Source organism: Artemia sp. Qi Xiang Cuo, chromosome 11 (assembly GCF_049724085.1).
Source record: "Artemia sp. Qi Xiang Cuo chromosome 11, ASM4972408v1, whole genome shotgun sequence".
In the NCBI taxonomy this organism is placed as follows: domain Eukaryota; kingdom Metazoa; phylum Arthropoda; class Branchiopoda; order Anostraca; family Artemiidae; genus Artemia; species Artemia sp. Qi Xiang Cuo.
The window spans coordinates 3,729,683-3,749,609 of record NC_142804.1 but is presented as its reverse complement, the minus strand read 5'-3'; the positions used below and the strand labels follow the sequence as shown (position 1 = coordinate 3,749,609).

General features: G+C 34.6%; 1 protein-coding gene across 8 annotated transcripts in view; it reads left to right on the top strand.

The window, feature by feature from the left end:
- LOC148946542 (uncharacterized) overlaps positions 1–19,927 on the top strand; it is a 217,096-nt gene that overhangs the window by 148,464 nt on the left and 48,705 nt on the right. For all 8 annotated transcript variants that reach the window (XM_089097431.1, XM_089097432.1, XM_089097430.1 and 5 more), the window contains 2 exons: positions 2,052–2,328; positions 11,790–11,959. In XM_089097431.1, coding sequence (XP_088953557.1) covers positions 2,052–2,328; positions 11,790–11,959 — 447 coding nt within the window. The remainder of the gene's footprint in view (positions 1–2,051; positions 2,329–11,789; positions 11,960–19,927) is intronic.

The following is a 19,927-nucleotide window of genomic DNA, read 5'->3' as shown; positions in this document are numbered from 1 at the left end:
AAAATTTGAGATAGCCATTTTGTTCAGCTTAGTCGATTTCCAGTTAGAAAATATGTTTTTGTGGAGGACACTCCCCCACAACCCTCAGTGCAAGGATTATAAGTTATGCCCTGGGAGCATATAAGGTTTTTATTGAAATCTTTGTCGTAGAAGCTTGAAAAAAGGCTAATTCAATTTGAAATTCAAAGGGCTAGTACCCTTTTTCATAGTCGAAAGTGATTTGAGGGCAACTAACCCCCTATCACACCCACCTTTTCCCCAAACACATACAATCAAAATTTTTAGACAGCCATTTTATTCATCGTTGTTGATAGTTTTAGAAATTCGTTCCTTAAGGATAAAAACCCTTCTTTATCACAGCCCTCAGGGCATGGGTTTTAAGTTATGCCCTTGGGGTACATGAAGGTTTCATTGAAAGCTTGGTTATAAAAGCTTCAAAATGGCTCATTCAATTGGGAATTGAAAGGGCTAGTGCCTTTTTTAATAGTCGAAAGTGATTGGATAGCGACTAACTCTCACGCTTACCATTTTCCCAAACACATCCAATCAAAATCTTGAGATATCTATCTTGTTCAACGTAGTTCAAAGTTCTGGAAATTAGGTCGTTTAGGATGATAACCCCCTCAGAGCCCTCAGTGCACGGGTTGTAAGTTATGCCCTGGGGGCATATGAAGCATATATAGAATGTTGTTATGGAAATTTCAAAAAGGGCTCATTTGATTGTAAATTGAAATTGCCCCTTTTTAATAGTCGAAAGTGAGTGAAGAGTAATTAACCCCCTCTTACGCCCACCATTTCATCAAAAACATTCAATCAAAGTTTATAGATAGCTATTTTGTTCAACGTAGTTGAAAGTTCTGGAAATTATGTATTTAAGGATGACAAACCCCCCAGAGCCCCAAGGGTAAAGGTTGTAAGTTCTGCCCTGGGGGCATATAAAGTTTTTATTGATAGAGTTGTCGTAAAACTTCTAAAGAGGCTCATTCAATTGGAAATTTAGAGGGCTATGGTCCTTTTTAATGGTCAGAACTGATGGCAGGTTAACTAACCCCCCTCTCACGCCCACTTTTCTTCGAAAATCATTCGTGAAAAGAAATTTTGTTCACTCGTTTGTTACCTAGTAGAAAGCACTGAACATTAGGTATTTGAGAGAGACACCCCCCCTCCCCCCCAGCACTCAGGACAAGGGTTATAAGTTATGCCTTGGGGGCATATAAGATTTTAATTGAAACTTTTCTCGTAGAAACTTCAAAAGTGTTCATTTAATTGGTAATTGAAAGGGCTAGGGTTATTTTTAATAGTTGAAAGTGATTGGAGAGCTACTACCGCCCCTCTCACGCCCACCATTACCCCAAACACTGGGCTTGGGGAGGGGCTATTTGCCCTCCGATCACTTTTGACTATTAAAAAGGACACTAGCCCTTTGAATTTCTTGAGCCTTTTTTGAAGTTGCTACGGCAACGTCTTCTATAAGAACCAAATATGCCCCGAGGGCATAACTTAAAACCCTTGCCCTGAGGGTTGTGTGGGAGTGTCCTCCTCAAAAACATATTTTCTTTCTGGAAATCAACTACACTGAACAAAATGGCTATCTCATGTCAAACAACTTTTGAGCTTCTAATCGGCACTGGTTAAAACTTAGTCAAGGTGGAATTGAGTTAAATGGCTGGAATTGGTGGGCATAGATATCTGAACATAAGGGTCTAAGCGATTTTGACTAGAATTCAGTTGTGTGGGGTTGAGTTGCATGGGATTGAGTTAAATGGGGTGGAATTGAGTTAAATGGGATTGAGTTAATGGGTGGAGTTGAACGGGGGCTAAGAGGGTTCATAAAAATGGGGTTGAGATGAATGGGGGCCGAGGCGAGTGTGAAGGAGTTAGGTTCGTACCGTAAAACAAAATCATTCACTCTGGTGCTACTTGCTTAAAGTCAGCTTCTTGTTATTAATTGTTCTCCATTGTACATCATTTACGATGAAATGTACATCATTACGGTTATTAGTGTTTTCTTCTTTTGGCATGACTTGATATTTTTTTATTTTGTATTTTAGTATCAGCGTTTACTTCTGTAACGTCTAATGCGTCACCTTCGATAGCTGCCAAAGCTGCTGCGTTGGGGTTCGGATTCCAGCATATGCAAACGCAGAGGCCCCCTCCTCCACCCCCAATTGAGAAAGAGGATCGAAATGAAGGTGGTGAAGTACTCCGCCCTCCCCCGAGTCCAAGTTCTAAATCTGAGTCTGGAGATACACAGATGACAGTCAACGAAATAGGCCCTATTCCACCCCCTCCCATGTTTTCGTCACCGAGTCCTATGTTACCTCCGAGGTGAGTTTAGAGAGTTTTTTTTTTACAATATGGTTTTTCCTGTCTGGTTGAACGAACTGTGCATAGCTAAAATAATAATTACATGGTGTTTCGAAAGCTGCATTACCGAAAAAATGGAAAGCAAATAAAAAAATCGACATTGATTTCTCAGCTTAATTACAATTTAGCTGCTTGTCAGTTATCCCGACCACACTCAAGTTCTTGATATGAGTAAAACCGGTTTGTCTGTCTACATTCGGAGATAATTAGCTTAGTCTCAGTGAGATAAACTACTATAGATGTATATTTTAATTAAATATTTAATATATGTTTTTGTGTGTTATATGTTATTTTAATTTATGTGTGAAAATGAAGTTCAAAATTTACTTAGAAATTTAAAAGTTATTTTTTAAGTATGTTGAATTAGTTTGTGGTAACCGCCCAGTGTCAGTGCATTTATGTCTTCCCATGGGCGGTTACCTATGCATCATGTTTAACGTTTAACTAGGTCGCTTTTGTAATAAACTAAACTAATCGAATCTAATAATATTGAGTTGGTTAGATTATATTAGGTAAGGTATTTAATATAATGCGTTCTGGACGGCCTGTTTTCCATAATCTCTGTTGTAGTTTCCATAGTTTTGTTTCTAAAGAGTTATATTTTCATCATATTTTAGTGTAATTTAATTATGATTAACCTAGCTTCACTTTTTGGGTGTGGTCGGGATAACTGAAAAGTACCACAATTTATTTCAATTGTTAATGCTGCAAAAAATATGCAAAAAGATCATATATCAACTTTTTTTTTATTCTTCTATCCAGTGTTTCCACTCAATCCAAAGACTCCCAAATTCGATGGAACCTGGGAAGTTGGTGTGTAAGGTTGTAAACTCCTTCCCGATCTAGGCTGGAGATGCATTTCTGAAAGTACTTTTCGCCTAACACGAAAATATTTCAACTAAAAGAAAATTTAGCGTCATAGAAGGAGGGAAAAGTGGAGCTTAGACAAAAATAGAAAAAAAATAGAAACAGGGATGATGTTTTACTCGTCTATTTTAAATCTTTTTAAATCCTGTTTCAATCAAAACTAATTAGGTTAAAACATAACCTTTACGTATAATTTATGGAAAATACAAGAAAAGTTGCAAGAACCTCAAGAACTCAGAAAAAGAGCATAAACCCCTCCCGGAAGCAAGAGAACCAATTGGAATCCTGGATCATTTAATGAGCTCCCACCCAGAGATTAAATAACCTTTAACTCATTGGATAATACTATATTCCATTAGATATTAACTATAGTTGATTTAATTTCAATAACTGATTGAATAAATGAGACAATGAGACAATTGAATAAATGAGACATAACTGAGACAATAAACGCTACTTGATACTGAACTCATAAATACGGTCCATTATCAACCAATAGAAAGAGTTTTATTGCTGTTTTCTAGTCTCAGGAATTTTCCAGTTTTGAAATGTCTCTAAAATGTTTCTTTTTCAATAGATTTATGCTTATTTTTGTCGTTAAAACTTTATCCAAAAAACCTTTTTTCCTTAATTCCACCAATTTCTTACATTCATCTAAAAAAGGAAAGAGTTTTTATCCCGTCACTCCCGTAATACCATCTTTGACATGGATTATGACGAAGACATTTTGGAAAAAATTGACAAGGGTTAAAGTTGTTTTTCACAAAATATCCATCTGATTTATAGAGTCATTCTTCCCCCTTTTTATTCCTCTCAACGTGAATGTGAACGTGAGCGTCCTTTCAGACCAAAAATTTTGCTTACGTATCCTCTTGAGATCGGTCATTTTACGGATTATTACGGAGATTACGGTCGAACTTGAGTTCGATAGCATAATAAAAGCGATCATAAAACAAAATTAACATTCGTTCAACTTTACAAATGCAAACTTAAAAATGAGGAACTTGAAAAAAAAATTGTTCAAGAAAATACCTGATGGGCTACGAGAAAAAATACAGTTAAAACACAGAAAGCATCCGAATATTAGGCCAGAAGTATAGGGGGGAGGGAATGGAATAGGTATTCCATTATGGAATATTGCAATAGGTATTGTTTCCATTTGCTACGTTCTGACGGCACAAGTCATATTCCTTTTGCTGTGTTCCCGTGATGGAGCTGTGACGACGTCGTCGTCGGAAGAACTACAATCTCTCATGTTGAAATTGTTTTGCTCAACTGCCAGATGATGAAAGTAGTGTCTTTAAAAGAAGAATATTTACGGAATTTTTGCTTACTTTACTTTGAACAGAAGTAGTTTTGTCTGGAAGCATAGCTCAGTAAAACGTAAAACCGTAAGCTTTAGAATTCTTACGTTTGAGTTTAAAAGCTCCATTATGCTGATACATATAAGCAAACATGAGCCTAGTAATGCCAATTACGGTGAATAAGGTTGTTGCCCTATAGTCTTGTCAAACGAAGTGTAAAACTGAGTATTACCAGAAGGCGGTGAATGGTTTCGAACACGATTTTAATATATGGGTTTTGGCTTGTATGTCTTGACCATAGATTTATTACTTAATAAATACCAGATAATATAGAAAAAGTATTATAATCCTTGAAGAGGAAAACAACCACCAAAGCTCCGTTTTCAGGCTACCCTATATCTAATATGGAGCAGGACAGCACAGGGGATGTGTTGATTATCGTTTTCGGTGCTAGTCTTTGGATGTTTTAGAACCCGTCTTCAACCATGCTATTGGGGTGGGTTTTAATTATTAAGAAACCGTTTACTACGCCCTTGGGACCAATAGATGGAAACACTAAAGTTTCGTAGTATTGAAAACAGAAATTATGAAAACGATTTTTGTTTAACCTGTTCAAAACGCGCTTTAAACCCTGCGACTGAAATGGGAGGTTTTTAAAAATCAATGATGAAACGGTGAAGCAGACACAGGTAACTGGTTTTCCCTGCTTCAAGCGCCTTGGGAAACCATTAGTGGTGGCATGGATAAAAAAGCTTAAGGGGCTTGCGAAATCAAACCCTGTCTTTAGTCTATTATGAATCAATACGTCTATGATTGCAACACTGGGCGAAAACCCCAGTTTCCCCTTTGTCCAACCGACAAGGCAGACGCGAAGGCATACAGCTTGGTCCAATTATCTATAAGAGGATACGCCAAGAACCGATTACTTGAGGAAGAGCTTCATCCGGCGCTGCACTCCTTTCTTGAACGATCTTCCTGGAGATGTTGTTCCTGCAAATACCTCTGTTGACTCCTTCAAAATAAACCTCTGTTTACTCGGCAAATACCACTGTTGACTCGGTTCAACAGACATTTAAAACCCCGAGGTTTCAATACGAGATAATTGAATAGCGGCATATCAAATACCTTTAAGTACCTGGTGACGTGAATATAGGGGAAAAAATCATGCCCGAGCTATGGACCTAATTATTCGCCATTTTACGGCCATCATTTGCCGTGTAAGCAGCCATCAGGCATATTACAAGGATAGTTGCAATGAACGGTAGTAATACCACCGAACCAAGAAACGGAGAAACAAAACCGAGAAACAGACCTAAATAACTGGTTTTGCCTGCCTCGACCACCGTGGGAAACCTTCGTCGGTGGTATAGCAAAAAAAGTGCAAGGAGCTTGCCAAAACACATGCTGTCTCTTGACTAATATAAATTAATATGTTCGTGCTCTTAACTGAAAGCAAAATTCTTTGGTGTTCTTTGAAATATTTTGCAATAATGAGAAGACTCGTTCAAGTACCTTTTTAGAAAAGAATATAGAGACACGAGTCAGACAGGAGTGAGTTGCTTAATATCAAGCTGCCAGAGAAAAGAAGAAAGAGCCATATTTCTTGAGATTATTCTGTGTAAATAATAATTAGTGTAAATTAATTAATACTATTTTTATATTTTACCTTATTCATTTTCAGTCTTGCTAAATTATCTTGGAAACTATAAATTCACCAAGTTGGCAAATTTTGTCTCAGTTGACAGTTTTTTTTAGAAAAAGAAAGTAGGGTTCATTAAGAAGGTCTTACATACTATTTTGATATATGAAAAATCATACATTGGGAAATTTAATATACGAAAATTTATACACGGATATTGAAAAAATTTACTAAAACATGAAAGATAATTTTTATTTAAATGATATGATATTTAATTACAATTACATGTGCAAATTTCATTGCAACCCAGCGAAGATAGTCTGTGGTGGGTAAAGTTCCGTATTCCTCCATGACATTTTTTAGACACTGAGAATTGTGGCGATAAGACTTTTGACCTCAGTGCTCAAAACATTAAAAAAATAAAATAAAAACAAGCCTTTACCCGTAACAAGACAGAGTTAATTTGCCTTTTTGTGTCGTTAATTTTTTCTATGTGTGACGAACTTCTGTTCTACTTAACAAATTTTAACTGAGAGTAAAGGTATATAGTAGCAGTTGCTGAAGCACATCGGAAATATCTTGTTTTCTTTCCGAGCAACACCAATATAAAACCAGTTCTACTTCACAAATTTTAACTGAGAGTAAGCGGTGTATAGCAGCAGTTACTCAAGTACATTGGAAATATCTTGTTTTCTTGATTTACAGTATTAATTAATACTGTAAATTAATTAATTAATACTGTGTAAATTAATACTTTCTGTGTAAATAATAACAATAATTAGAAGACTCGTTCAAGTACCTTTTTAGAAAAGAATATACAGACACGAGTCAGACAGGAGTGAGTTGCTTAGTATCAAGCTGCCAGAGAAAAGAAGAAAGAGCCATATTTCTTGAGATTATTCACTCACCAAGTAGTCCGGGAGCCACTAAAGTTAGGGAGCCACTAAAGACTCGTTCAAGTACCTTTTTAGAAAAGAATATCGTCACACGAGTCAGACAGGAGTGAGTTGCTTAATATCAAGCTGCCAGAGAAAAGAAGAAAGAGCCATATTTCTTGAGATTATTCACTCACCAAGGTGTAATAATATGGTCTCCAGACCTTAAACTGGATTTAGTATGGTTAATTGTAATTGTAAAGAAGAAGGATTGAATACAAAATTTTTAACGTAAAATTTAATAAGAAGACTATTTTTAATTCTAAGAGGTGGTTTTTAGAAAAAGATCTACATTTCTAATAATTGATCTAAGATGAAACTATGTACAAGCGAATCGAACATTCACCCTTATGAAAAGATTTTTTCTCGTCGGGTGATGGGATATTTGGATACCGAAGAGAAATTGGACTCCTTTCTGATCTTTACTGAACTTTCTTTAATAGGGACAATAATCATGTGACTTTGCCTTGTGTTGGACTGTTTATGCTGCATCATAAACACAAAGTCCAACATATACTTTACTAGCGTAAGTTTGATCCTCTTAAATATAACGAGCAGGGCAAGACAATTGACGGGATGAAGTACAAAATGTAAAAAAAAACTTTGCCGAAATTTGCTAAATAGTACCGAGAAAAGAGTCATTTTGCATGGTTTGATATACTCTTTCAAAGACAGTTTTGGGGGTTCCACAATCTTGCTGTTTTGTAACCCAAAACCCAAAGTTTTGCTCCTGCTTTGCTGAAAACATTCTTGAGTGCAGTAAATATAACTATTTGCAAGAAATTTTCTTGCCAATTACCCCTCATGGCATTTGAACTTAAAATTATGGTGTTCGTTAGTTAAGTTAGTTAAGTTAATTAAGTTAGTTAGTTAATTAAGTTAGTTAGTTAGTTAGTTAATTAAGTTAATTGAGTTAGTTAAGTTAAGTTAGTTAGGTTAGTTAAGTTCATGGCATTTGAACTTAAAATTATATTAACAAAACTATGGTGAAAAATATTTTTTATATCCCATTCCCATGGCCCTTGTGTTATAGAGCTTGTTTTTGAAGCATTGCGAAAATAAGTCAAGCTGTTGCGCAAAGGGTGAGAGGTGGAGGGGAGGGGTTTCCCTTTCATATTTGCAGAATAATTTCTTTTCTTTCTCAGTTTCAATGCCGCTCTTTATTGCCATTTGCAACACTTGTTTTAACTTATACGTATCGATTCTTCGAGATAAAGTTTTTTTTTGAACATTTACTTTTCAAAATAAAGTCTTAGGTTTTTATCGTTCCTGTAACGAGGGGGGAATTTTTATCTGCTCAACAACCATACTGCGTGCTTCATCCTATTTTTCATCCAATTTATCGGAACCATGCCCCAGGGAAGGTTTGAAATGTGGTCGAAAAGACCTTGCTCGAAATCCGGCAAAATTGTGTCCTGATAATAAAGGGCGATTGGGGGAAATAATTTGAACGATATGTGCATAAACAAACATAAAGAGATGTCTGATCAAGTTACTGTATACTTGCCGAGCGATTTTTTTTTTTTGAAATTCTAGCTTATTCATGATTCTTTGTTGGAGTGGTTTCAGATAAGAAGAAAAAGATGGCACCGATATACTCCGTCAATATCAGACTTAAAACTGAATTAAAATATAATATAGGATTGTAGCCGTGTGATTGAATGATCAAATATGATCAAATGATCAAATGAGGTCGTATAACTTTTTGTCGAGAAGAATGCCTAAAAATTAGATTTAAAAACCGGATTTTCTAAAATCCCTAAAAATCTGTCCGATTATAGACGATCTATAAGTCTGTTGATTGATCCTCTTGATACACTGAGGTACTTATGTACTATCTGTAACACACGCGAAAAGTGAAGTTTGGTTAATGCTAATAATATAAAACAAAATAGGATACAAAAAATATAATAATTTAGAAACAAATTTCGTCTATATATTTGCACATCAGGGGGGGGGGGGGTAAAGCATAGCATATACTAAATACGTAACCTAACCTAGGTACCTTCCCCCCCCCCTAAACACCAAAAAACAATAGTTTAAATATTGTAAACGCAATGACAAAACAACGGTTTCCAATCCAAAACTCTATTGAAAGAAACCCGTTTGACTAGTTTCTTAAACATCTTCCCTATATAATATGGCGCGTGTGTTTCAGATAGTACGTAAGTACCCAGATTGATTTCATATAACTGCGGAAAAATCTGTGACAACCATGAGACAATTAAAAATCTTGATTAAGGGCCTCAAGCGATAGTAATACTCTCTCAAAAAGGTTGACTAAGTTTGAACGAAACTCTAACGCTGTTCTTCGAAAAGTACTAAGCGTACTAAAATCAGCGTATTCAACAAAGGATGAATTGTCATTATAGAATCAGTATAGAGCATGTTTAATTCTGTAATTGAATTATTCAACAAAGGATGAATTGTCATTATAGAATCAGTATAGAGCATGTTTAATTCTGTAATTGAATTATTCAACAAAGGATGAATTGTCATTATAGAATCAGTATAGAGCATGTTTAATTCTGTAATTGAATTATTCAACAAAGGATGAATTGTCATTATAGAATCAGTATAGAGCATGTTTAATTCTGTAATTGAATTTTAATGATAAAGAAGAGTCTTTAAATATATTAAAGGTAATTTATGTCATTATCTATGCGCAATGTGCCTTGGTGCGAGCAAATGCAATTAATTTAAAAGTCCAACAATAGCTAATATTTTCTAACTTTAGTGACTGATTGTAAACACAGCTTAACTGTGAGAAGTTGTACTTTTGAACTGATATTGTAACGTAAAATAGCAGTGTAAGAATTAAAGAAGAGGATAATTTCTGTGTTAGTTGTGCTTCATCGCAAGTAGAGAAAAGTAGGATTGTTAAAGATGACAATCTTTGCACAACTGTAATAACTATATAATGGTATAGATACAATTTCATAATTCAAAATATATCCTGAGATGAGGATAATATCGGCCAGCTCTAGATGTAATATCTTGACTAGTATTGTGGCCAATTAGCAGCTTAAAATGTCCTGGAAAATCCTTTCAAGAAAAGAGTGGGAAACCTAAACAAAGGAAGAATTGTCAGTATAGCCTTAGAACCAGTAGACAGACGACTGCGAACCCAAGTTTTCTTGTCTACTTCCAGGCAAATAAGGTCGTTAACATAAATTCGGAATATTACCGACTCTAGAATTGAGCCTTGAGTGATACCATTATTCTTGACTGAGGATGAACCCAAGAATATTTCTTCATTTTTTCCTCAAATATTGTATGACGTTTTGTCATTTTGCTCTTTTCTTCCTCTCATTTTATTAAAGACAATCTATTTGTCCCAAATTTTTTTACTAGGTTGTCCCTACCGGGGGGGGGGGGAATACCTGTGGACAAGTTAAAGTCAGATGATCATCTCAATGCCGAAAAAGGTATAGCGAGCTATATATTCTTTTGAAAAAGAGCACGTAATGATACTTTTTCCTGATATTAATGATCATATAGTTATTGCACCGACTGGTTATGAAATCTTTAAAATGCCAAGGACATAAAAAAAAAATGCGCCTTGGATCCATCTTTTGTCTATTTATACCTAAAAACTGCGATTTCTTTAAGATTTTTTTTTCGATAACTCCAAAATGCGGATTTTTAGGCTACTATCATGTTTTCTTCAGTGTTGTCACGTTGAAACTTGTAAATAAATAAGTGGAACTAATTAGATAATGTGACAGCGCTTGTCCTTCGTCAAAATTCAGACATTAACAATCTATTGGCTCCTAAAAACAACTCCACCTTCAAACGGAAAGCAATACCTTCCTAAGCTGTGAGGCGTCACGTTTATTTAGCTTATTTTTTGTCGATTTTTCACCAACGTCTTTTTTTTGGCAGCCGTCGCCACCAAAAACTGCATATGAGGGTCTTTTTCATTAAAAGTGGAATTCCCAATTCTTCATGATCTTTTAAGATATATCTTGTTGAGCAAATTTTCTCTTCCCAGACCATCTTTTCACGGCCCTGACCAGAAACGCCACCTGAAACAACCAGAAACCACTTGAAACCATCAGACTTCATTTTTCACGGTTCCTTTTACCTAATTTGGTCCCTTTCACGAGCATTCTACCTATTAATAATGCTGATATTGTTATAATTGTGATTAGAAGTATTTTTCCTTTTATATTGTCTTGGCATCTACTTCTTCCTAGTTTTCTGCCCCTTTCGTAAACTTTACCAGTAATACCAAGATATGCACCAAGAAATGTGACTAGGGACCACATGGCTTCCGTTCATAAATATTTCTATCGAATCCCATCCATTATTTCAACATTTCTGTGCTGGAAATAAAACTTAATACTGAAACTACATTCCAGCACATTTAGCTGCTACTGAAAATATTATCACGCTATTGAATTTTACAGTTATAGAATTTTATAATTGACTAATGTATTACTGAGCCTATTATTGAATTTAAGCTTGTTAGTTTTTGTATGTGCTGTTTTAAATTTTGTTTCTTGCTCTTTCTGCTACAAGCTCCAACGCTGGGTCTAGCTGGCCCCGCTTATTGATAATTATCAATAATTATTGATAATTATTTATCTATTGGTAAATAATTTATTGATTATATTACTAAAATATAGTTCCTCTTGTTAAATCCGTGATTTTGAGTGTTTTTCATTTTTGAAGGTCTCAGCACCTACCTCCTCCTTCTGTTCCACCACCATCGTATACGTTATCCATTGCTGCAGGGTATACAACCAGGACAGTAACCATGGCTTCTATGCCCTCTATTGTTGTAGAAGGACATGGAATAGGTGACGTTGACCCACGTGATCTCTCAGATGTTCAAATTGCATGTAAGTTTATGGTTTTAATCTTAGGTTTCTTGCCTTTTTTTTACCATTTTTCCATCCTTTCTTTTCCCAAATCTGGAGATATTTTGATGCTTTTCAATTATCTTGTTGGATGATTTGCCCCTAACCACGCATTCTACTCTTGGCCAAAGGCAGAGAATATCCACGCTACGCAGACCAGAGTCTGATAAAAATGAAAACTTTCAGAAAAATGCGAAAGAGTTTTTTTTTTTTTTTTTTTTTTTTTTTTAAAGTTCGATTATCTTACTTAGTCAATGTCATATAAGGATTTTAAATGTGTATAATTGAAAGGCCCAAAATAGGGTTCTTTCAATCCCTCTGACGATGCCTCCAATAATAATAGCTATACGCAGTGAGATGACTTCTTCCCTTATTTGGAAAGAACCCTATTTTGGGTTCTTTCCCAAATAAAGGAAAGAACCCTTAAGTCATAGTGTGGGTCGTTGGGAGAGTGTGGGTCCAAACGACCCACACTCAGGGAAAAGTTGCAAAAAACTAAGACATAAAAATGTACTTTTCAGTTTTGGTGTATAATTCGCCCTTGTGTTTGATGACTGTGACTCTGATCGCATCAATAAACGGAGAAAATATTTTAGTTTTCATTCATTGCATCAATAAATAAAAGCTATGATTGCCATCGCCAAATTCAACTAATGAGCTTAGATATGGTTTTCGGTTATCAATGAGGTAACTACATTATACTCTGTCTTTAATAGACTAGCCATGGTAGGAATTTTATAATTTGAATAATACTAGGTAATTTTGTCAATTTATAGCAATCGCTCGTTTCTTCTATTGCTGGGTTAGAATTCGATATTGGTATCATGACTTGCGCCAGTTTTACGTGAAATATTCTTAATTTGCCGATCAAATGTAGAGCTTTCAGCAAGCCCGTACCCAGGATTTTTTTTCGGGGGGAGGGGGGGGGGGTACACAAAAAACTATAAAACGCATACAAAATTTGTTTATATCCATTTTTGTTACGTTTTTACGAGTCAAACAAACATTTTTGGGGGGGGGTGAAACCCCTCTAACCTCCCTCTGAGTACGGCCTTGGCTTTCAGTGACTGCGAACACAACAATAAATGGAAATTAAATAAATGGAAAAAACAAGTTTTTCAACTGAAAGTATGGAGCAACATTAAAACTTCAAAGAACAGAAACTATTACGTATATGAGGGGGGTTGCCCCTTCCTCAACACCTCGCTCTTCACGCTAAAGTTTTTCGATATTTAAAAAAAAATCACTTATTGGTCTAATTAAACGACCCTTGTGTTTCAGGAGTCTTTTTTAAAGAATTGGGACAAAATTTAAACTTTAAAAAGAGTGAGGTGCCGAGTGAGTAAAAGGTAGCGTAAAGAGTGAGGTGTTAAGTCGCTCTACAGATTTGTTAGAAATGCAAAAAGAAAAATTCTTCTGCTGTGTGTAAGTCACGTTAAAAAAAAAGCGTAAAAAAGAAGTAGTAGAGCTTGGCTTTGCGTTGACATAGCGAGTGAATGCTACTTGTTTCCACATTTATTCGTGCATGCACTATTTTCGTTATTGTGCATGCACGTGCACGCTACTGTGTGACATCTTGAGGTCTGGTTTAAATTAAAACCTTATTAAATTGTTTAAATATAAAATTTCTGATTTTGCTAGTTTGAACTTCGCCTGTATCTCTGTAGAGGTCAAAATATTTTTACTTCTGTTGTTTCTGAATTTTTGCTATATGAGACGACTTCAAAACCACAGCTGAAATTCTGATATGAAGCAAAATGGACATAATGAGAGGGTTTTACAAAAATAGATTACACAGGGCATTCCTTCCTCCCTCCATAGATTTTGGAGGAATTCTTGTTTTGGGATATTTTCGTTGAAAAAAAGGCTTTTTTGGTGGATCAGTGGAAAATTTTAAAAAATAAAAATGCCCCCCCCCCCTTCCATGGATTTTGAAAGGTACTTTGCCTTGGAATCCCACCATGGCTGGTCTATTTAAAATAGAGTATAATACAGTTATCCCATTGATAGCCAAAAAACAGTCTAAGCTCTTTAGTTGAATTCGACTATGGCAATCATAGCTTGACTATGTTTTGATATAGCGAATGAAAGCTAATTTCTTCTCTATTTGTTCATGCCTTCACAATCGCTGAAAGCTTTCTAGTTGCTTCGCAAAACAAGATATCAGCTTACAAGAAACTAGAAAATGGATTTCATCGTAGCCACAACGACTTCACTCACAGACTTCACTAAGTGTTTAGGGAACTATTTAATTTGACTTCTTTTCCGTAATGGGAAACCAACACTGAATTTTTACCGTGTTATGAAAGGAAACGGAATCGATGAACACAATCTACTTTATTGCCCTATCTGCCCTATTCTGCCCTATCTCTTAGCCGGTGGCACCAATTCATGAAAATGTTTGAAAGGGGAGTAGAATATATTTTTCAAAATTCCGGAGTAGGGGCGGATAAATTTGGTTTTTTTCTTTTTTTCCATTGAGAATACCAGGAAAAGGGTATTTTCCAATAAAATTCCTCTAAAAAAAAACTTTTGTAATCTGGGGCGGGGGAATTGAAGGGGGCAAATGTCCCTCCCCTCCCAATAAGCACCACTGCTCATTTCACAATCAATCGTAACAGAATAGGTTATAATAAATATTTGTAAAAGTGTCAGTAACCTGCAGTGGAAGGTGTCAAGGTCATTTAAGCTCTTCATTTAATTCAAAACTCGTGTACAAAAACAAATGAAAGGATGGACTTTAAGAAAAAGGAACAATCATATTTGTAAAATGCTAAAAAATATATTAATAAAACACCAGACAATAAAAAGAAAAAAAAATCAACAAGCTAAAACTAAATCAAATAAGAGTTTTTTAATGGTACCCATAGAATAGATAATAAACTGTTTTGTCTAAGTCCTGAACTATTTTGCAATTATCTTGCTTATTTAAAAAGCATAAAGTAATGTGGGTACTCTAAGTTTTTCGGCAACCCTTCTCCAGTCTCTAATTAAAACTCCTTTGTAAATTTCTGTTAGAAAACTAGGAAAATGATCCAAGGCGTTTGGAAAATAATTCTACGTCCCCAAAAGTTTAGGGTTGGTTTTCTATCCAATTAAACTGAACGAAACTTTGACAACAGTATTGATTAAAAGTTTTGCTTTTTGCCACAGAGCTAGTAGATTTGTGGAGCTAGAAATCTTGAAGTAGACATTCTCTACTTCCTTTGCAAAAAAATCCAAAATGTTTGTATATAATGTGTGCTTTTTTTCCTAGAGCCTGGAGATAAATTTTGGTTAATCTGGTAATGTGTGCTTAAAAACTTATTAGCACCCTCGTGTAACAGAAAAAAAAACAAGTCAGAGCATAAAACTGTTCTACAATCAGTTTTTTAGACATATTTGAAAACGGCGAAAAAATTTAGGGTTTTTACAATATTTAACTATTTTCAGTATTTCCTTATGTTTATTCCCAACTTTTTATGTTTACCGTCAATTAATTTAATAGAAATTACAGGTTTTATATTCTAAAGATTTAGGTTATCGAAAAGAAATCAAATAACCTGTGATAAGTAAGGTAATGATTAAAATACTCACTTGTCAGATTGATCTTCAGGTAAAGATTTTTAATAAAGGATTGTGTGCCATGAATTTGAAGCGCTCCAAGGTTCTCTTGTGTGATTTTATTTTATTTACTACTATTATTATTACTAACAACTCACTGCAGCACCAAGCCGAAAAAAAAAAAATTTTGAACATAAAGCTGCCATCTGTATAATTGTATTCGCTTTTTGGGCGAAATTTGTTTTAAAGTCATGAAGACATCCAGAACTAAGTACTGGACCAAGAACGTATCCAGGATTTTTTTTTTCAGGGGTTGGGGGTTACCCAAAAAAAAACTTTAAAAAACACATCAAAACTTGTTTATATCTATTTTTGTTACGTTTTTATGAGTCGGACAAACCTTTGAGGGGGGGGAGGGTTAAACCCCGTAACTCCCCACCGGATACGGCCTTGTACTGGGCAAATCTTAAGTCTACTTTAATCTGAAACCCGTGTTTTTTAAGATTTTCTTTTGATTCTTTCAAAATTCTAAAGTTCTTAAGGCAGTATTTGTCATTGTTACCCCACTGAATCGTGAAAATAAATAAGCAAAACTAATAAGTTAAATTTGGCACTGACTTTCACTCGAAAACATTCAAACATTAGCAATATTTTGATTCCTAAAGACAAAATACATCTTCAAAGGAAAGCTATACCTGCTTCAGCTGTTTGATGCCATATGTTTTTAGTTTTTTTTTTTTTTTTTTTTTTTTTTTCCTGATTTCTTACCAAAGTTTTTTTTTCAAATTTGGCGCCCGCTACTACGAAAAACTACATAATTGCATATGGAGGTCATATTTGCATAGAATTAAACTTCCCGATTGTCCTTAATCTATATATATATATATATATATATATATATATATATATATATATATATATATATATATATATATATATATATATATATATATATAATATATATATATATATATATATATATATATATATATATATATATATATATATATATATATATATATATATATATATATATATATATATATATATATGGTTAGTAAGTTTCCACTTAACCAACTAAAACAATCAATTTTTAACTCATTTTTTTTTCGGCTGGAAAAAATGCCTCTATTGAGGATTCGTTCTCAAGCTTGTAAAAAACCAACCTCAAACTACCTGCCTCTGTCAAAGCTAAAGTTCTCAAAAACTATTAGGAAAAAAGTTATATATTTTTTATAAATACTTGATAACGTTTTTCTGTACGTAAGTTTCTCTAATAACGTTTTTCTCCCCATTGCTTGGCACGTATGCATAAATGGATTTTGATAGGAAGGGACTAACATTTTGTGGAAGGAAAACACCAAAAATTCGCGAATTGTATGAAAAGTAAAAGAAATCGTAGAAAAAAAATCGTAAAAATCTCGATATTTATGAGAGAGCATGGACCGTGAGGCCCCTTTCTCTCGTCCCCCGATTCTGAGTGTGTGCCTGCCCACTATATGCAAGAAGGTAATAGCTAGCGCTTTGAAAATATGTGCTCTGGAGTCTTATTGACATCTTCCTTGTAGTCATAATACCCTCTTTATGCTAAAGGAGTGTACTTATCTCGTTTTAACCAAAAAAGGACTTAAAGCATATTGTTTAGAGCAGCGAAGTGGTATAACACTTCCTTTTTTTTTAACGTGATTGATGATTTCACCTTTAATTTCCTAAATGTCAATCACTAACTATTTAAGATAGTGATATGGTGAGAACAATTATATGTTTCACTGATTGCTCTGGGTGTGTCCTCGTCGGAGGTATATATTCTATATTGTATATTATATTGTTGCAAATTTATTGATTTTTGTTAAATGCTCATGGTGTTTCCATAACAGAGTTGCCATTTATATATATATATAATATATAAATATTATATATAATATATATAATATTTATATATATATATATATATATATATATATATATATATATATATATATATATATATATATATATATATATATATTGTATATATATATTAATTGATTCACTTTGGTACCGACCCCTCCACGTGTGTGACAGATAGACTAAAGACCGATCTACCATTTTCCGTGGAAATCAGGTTATATTTTGGGAAAAGGGAAAAGGGAAAAGGAAAGGTTTTTTTTTAATGCACCAGTCTAATCCATTTTAGTGTTGTCCGTAACTTTCATCCAACCACGAATGGCTGGATTAAGAACCTGATGACACGCCCAATTTAGCGAGATTAAATCGGAGTCTTTGCCAAACAGACCTTAAATTGGCGTTCACTGATTAATTGCAATTGCTATAAGGTGAAACATGCCATTTGTTATGTCCTTATTCTAAATATGCAATTTCAGTTTGGCACGTTTTCTCGTTGTGCTGTTATTTATTTATTTTTATTCGTCACCGTAAAGAGTGCCGTATAGAAAGTAATCGCAAACAGTTTAGATTGCAAGCCCAAATAATGGTAAATTAAAGTGAGAAAAAGGGAGTTCTCCAAAATGATATTGAAGGTTTAAATCTATGATATTAATATCTTTAATTCTTAGATAATTTTATGTTTCCATTATCTTCCGAAATAAAATGGACAACGTCTTGAATAATGTCATTTTAACCAATTTAAAACTGATTTGACAACATTTAAAACTGATTTGACAACAAACAACTTGTGTTTTGAAACTAGATCCCTGAAGGTTGAAGGCTTTCAACTTTCAGGGATCTTTAAACTCGGCCAGCAGGCGATTTATTAAATATATTAATGGGGCTGGTGGGAGGGGGAAATGAATTTTCCCAAATTTGTGACCTTTCTGGGTCGTTTTTTTTTCACGTTGGAAAAAGGTAGTATGACAATATTCACAATAAAATATAGTACCGTCTTAGATAAAAAAAAATTCAGATAAATGATTATATAAATATATGCAATTATTGCTCGTTCAATAATATATTTAAGATACCGTCGTCCAAAGGAGTAGGAAATTCTCTTAAACAATTCTTCTGTTGAAAATCTGGCATATCTTTCTTGACTTCTTGAAACATCCTTTTACAGCGTGTCTTCCTACTGAAAGTTGCACCACGTTTCGTACCCATACTTGACAGTTTTCATTAACTTGGCTTGTATTATCCTAATCTTCGTTCTAAGAATTACTATATCATTCTTCTTCCAAAGTCTTCAACTGGAGAAAATAACGCCCTGGGTCTTGGATATTCTACTTTTTACATCTTCACCGCCTCCACCTTCCATACTAACAATGCTACCTAGGTAGCTGAAACTATACCTCTCCGTCAATATTCTCATTAAACTGAAAAATCCCGGGCACCCAATCTCACAAGAAAAAGAGAGCCGTAAAATATTATTACGCAAAAACTTGGGTGGTGAAGCGTCTGATTGTATTTTTGAATTCAGCATAAAAAAATCTATAAAAATACGACTCTAATTCTCTAAAAAAAAAAAAAAATTTAAACGAGAGTAAAGAGCGACATTAAAACTTAAAACCACCAAACCACCACTATTTTGGTGGTTAAAACTATATGAGGTGGTGGGGGGGGGGTCCTTTCCTTTACCCACAGCTCTTTGCGCTAAGGTTTTACAGTGCTTTAAAAATACTTCTTGTTCCAGTTAAATAGCCCTTGTGCTTGAGCAGTCGTTCTTAAAGAATTGGGACAGAAAATATAAATTGAGCGCAAAAGCGAGGGGTTCAGGAGGAGGCAGTCCCCTTATGTAATTTAAGTTCATTTTAAGTTTTAACATCAATCTTTACTTGCATTTGAAAAAAAAACTTGTAAAAAACAAAAACATTTCTGTTCGCTTTTTTAAGTAGCATATCTGGGGATAATCTAACTGTGGGGATGGTTACCGTCCCCTCAAGCCAGACTTTTTAAATCGAAATTAACTTTTTGCATAGCTAAGCTTCGAAAAAAATACTTCATTTAGTCTGCTTGCTTTTCGAAATAAAGTATAATTATCATAGGCAGCGCGCTAGCACTGCCTAAGTAAAGAACGATATGGGCACAAAGTTTTTTTTTGTTTTTTTTTCATACCCGGGCACTTCGTATCGAAGGAGTTGTCGTAGAAACTTCGAAAAGAGCTCATTCGATTGGAAATTAGAGTGGCTAGTGCCCTTTTCAATAGTTAAAAGTGATTGGTGGGCAACTAGCCCCCCCCCCCCACACGCCCATTATTCCCCCAAACACATCCTATCAAAATTTTTACATAGCTATTTTGTTCAGCGGAGTTGATTTCCAGTTAAAAAAGATGTTTTTGAGGAGGACACTCCCCCACTACCCTCAGGGCAAGGGTTTTAAGTTATGCCCTTGGGGCATATAAGGTTTTTATAGAAGGTGTTGTCTTAGAAACTTTAAAAAAGTCTCATTCGATTGGAAATTCAAAGGGATAGTGCCCTT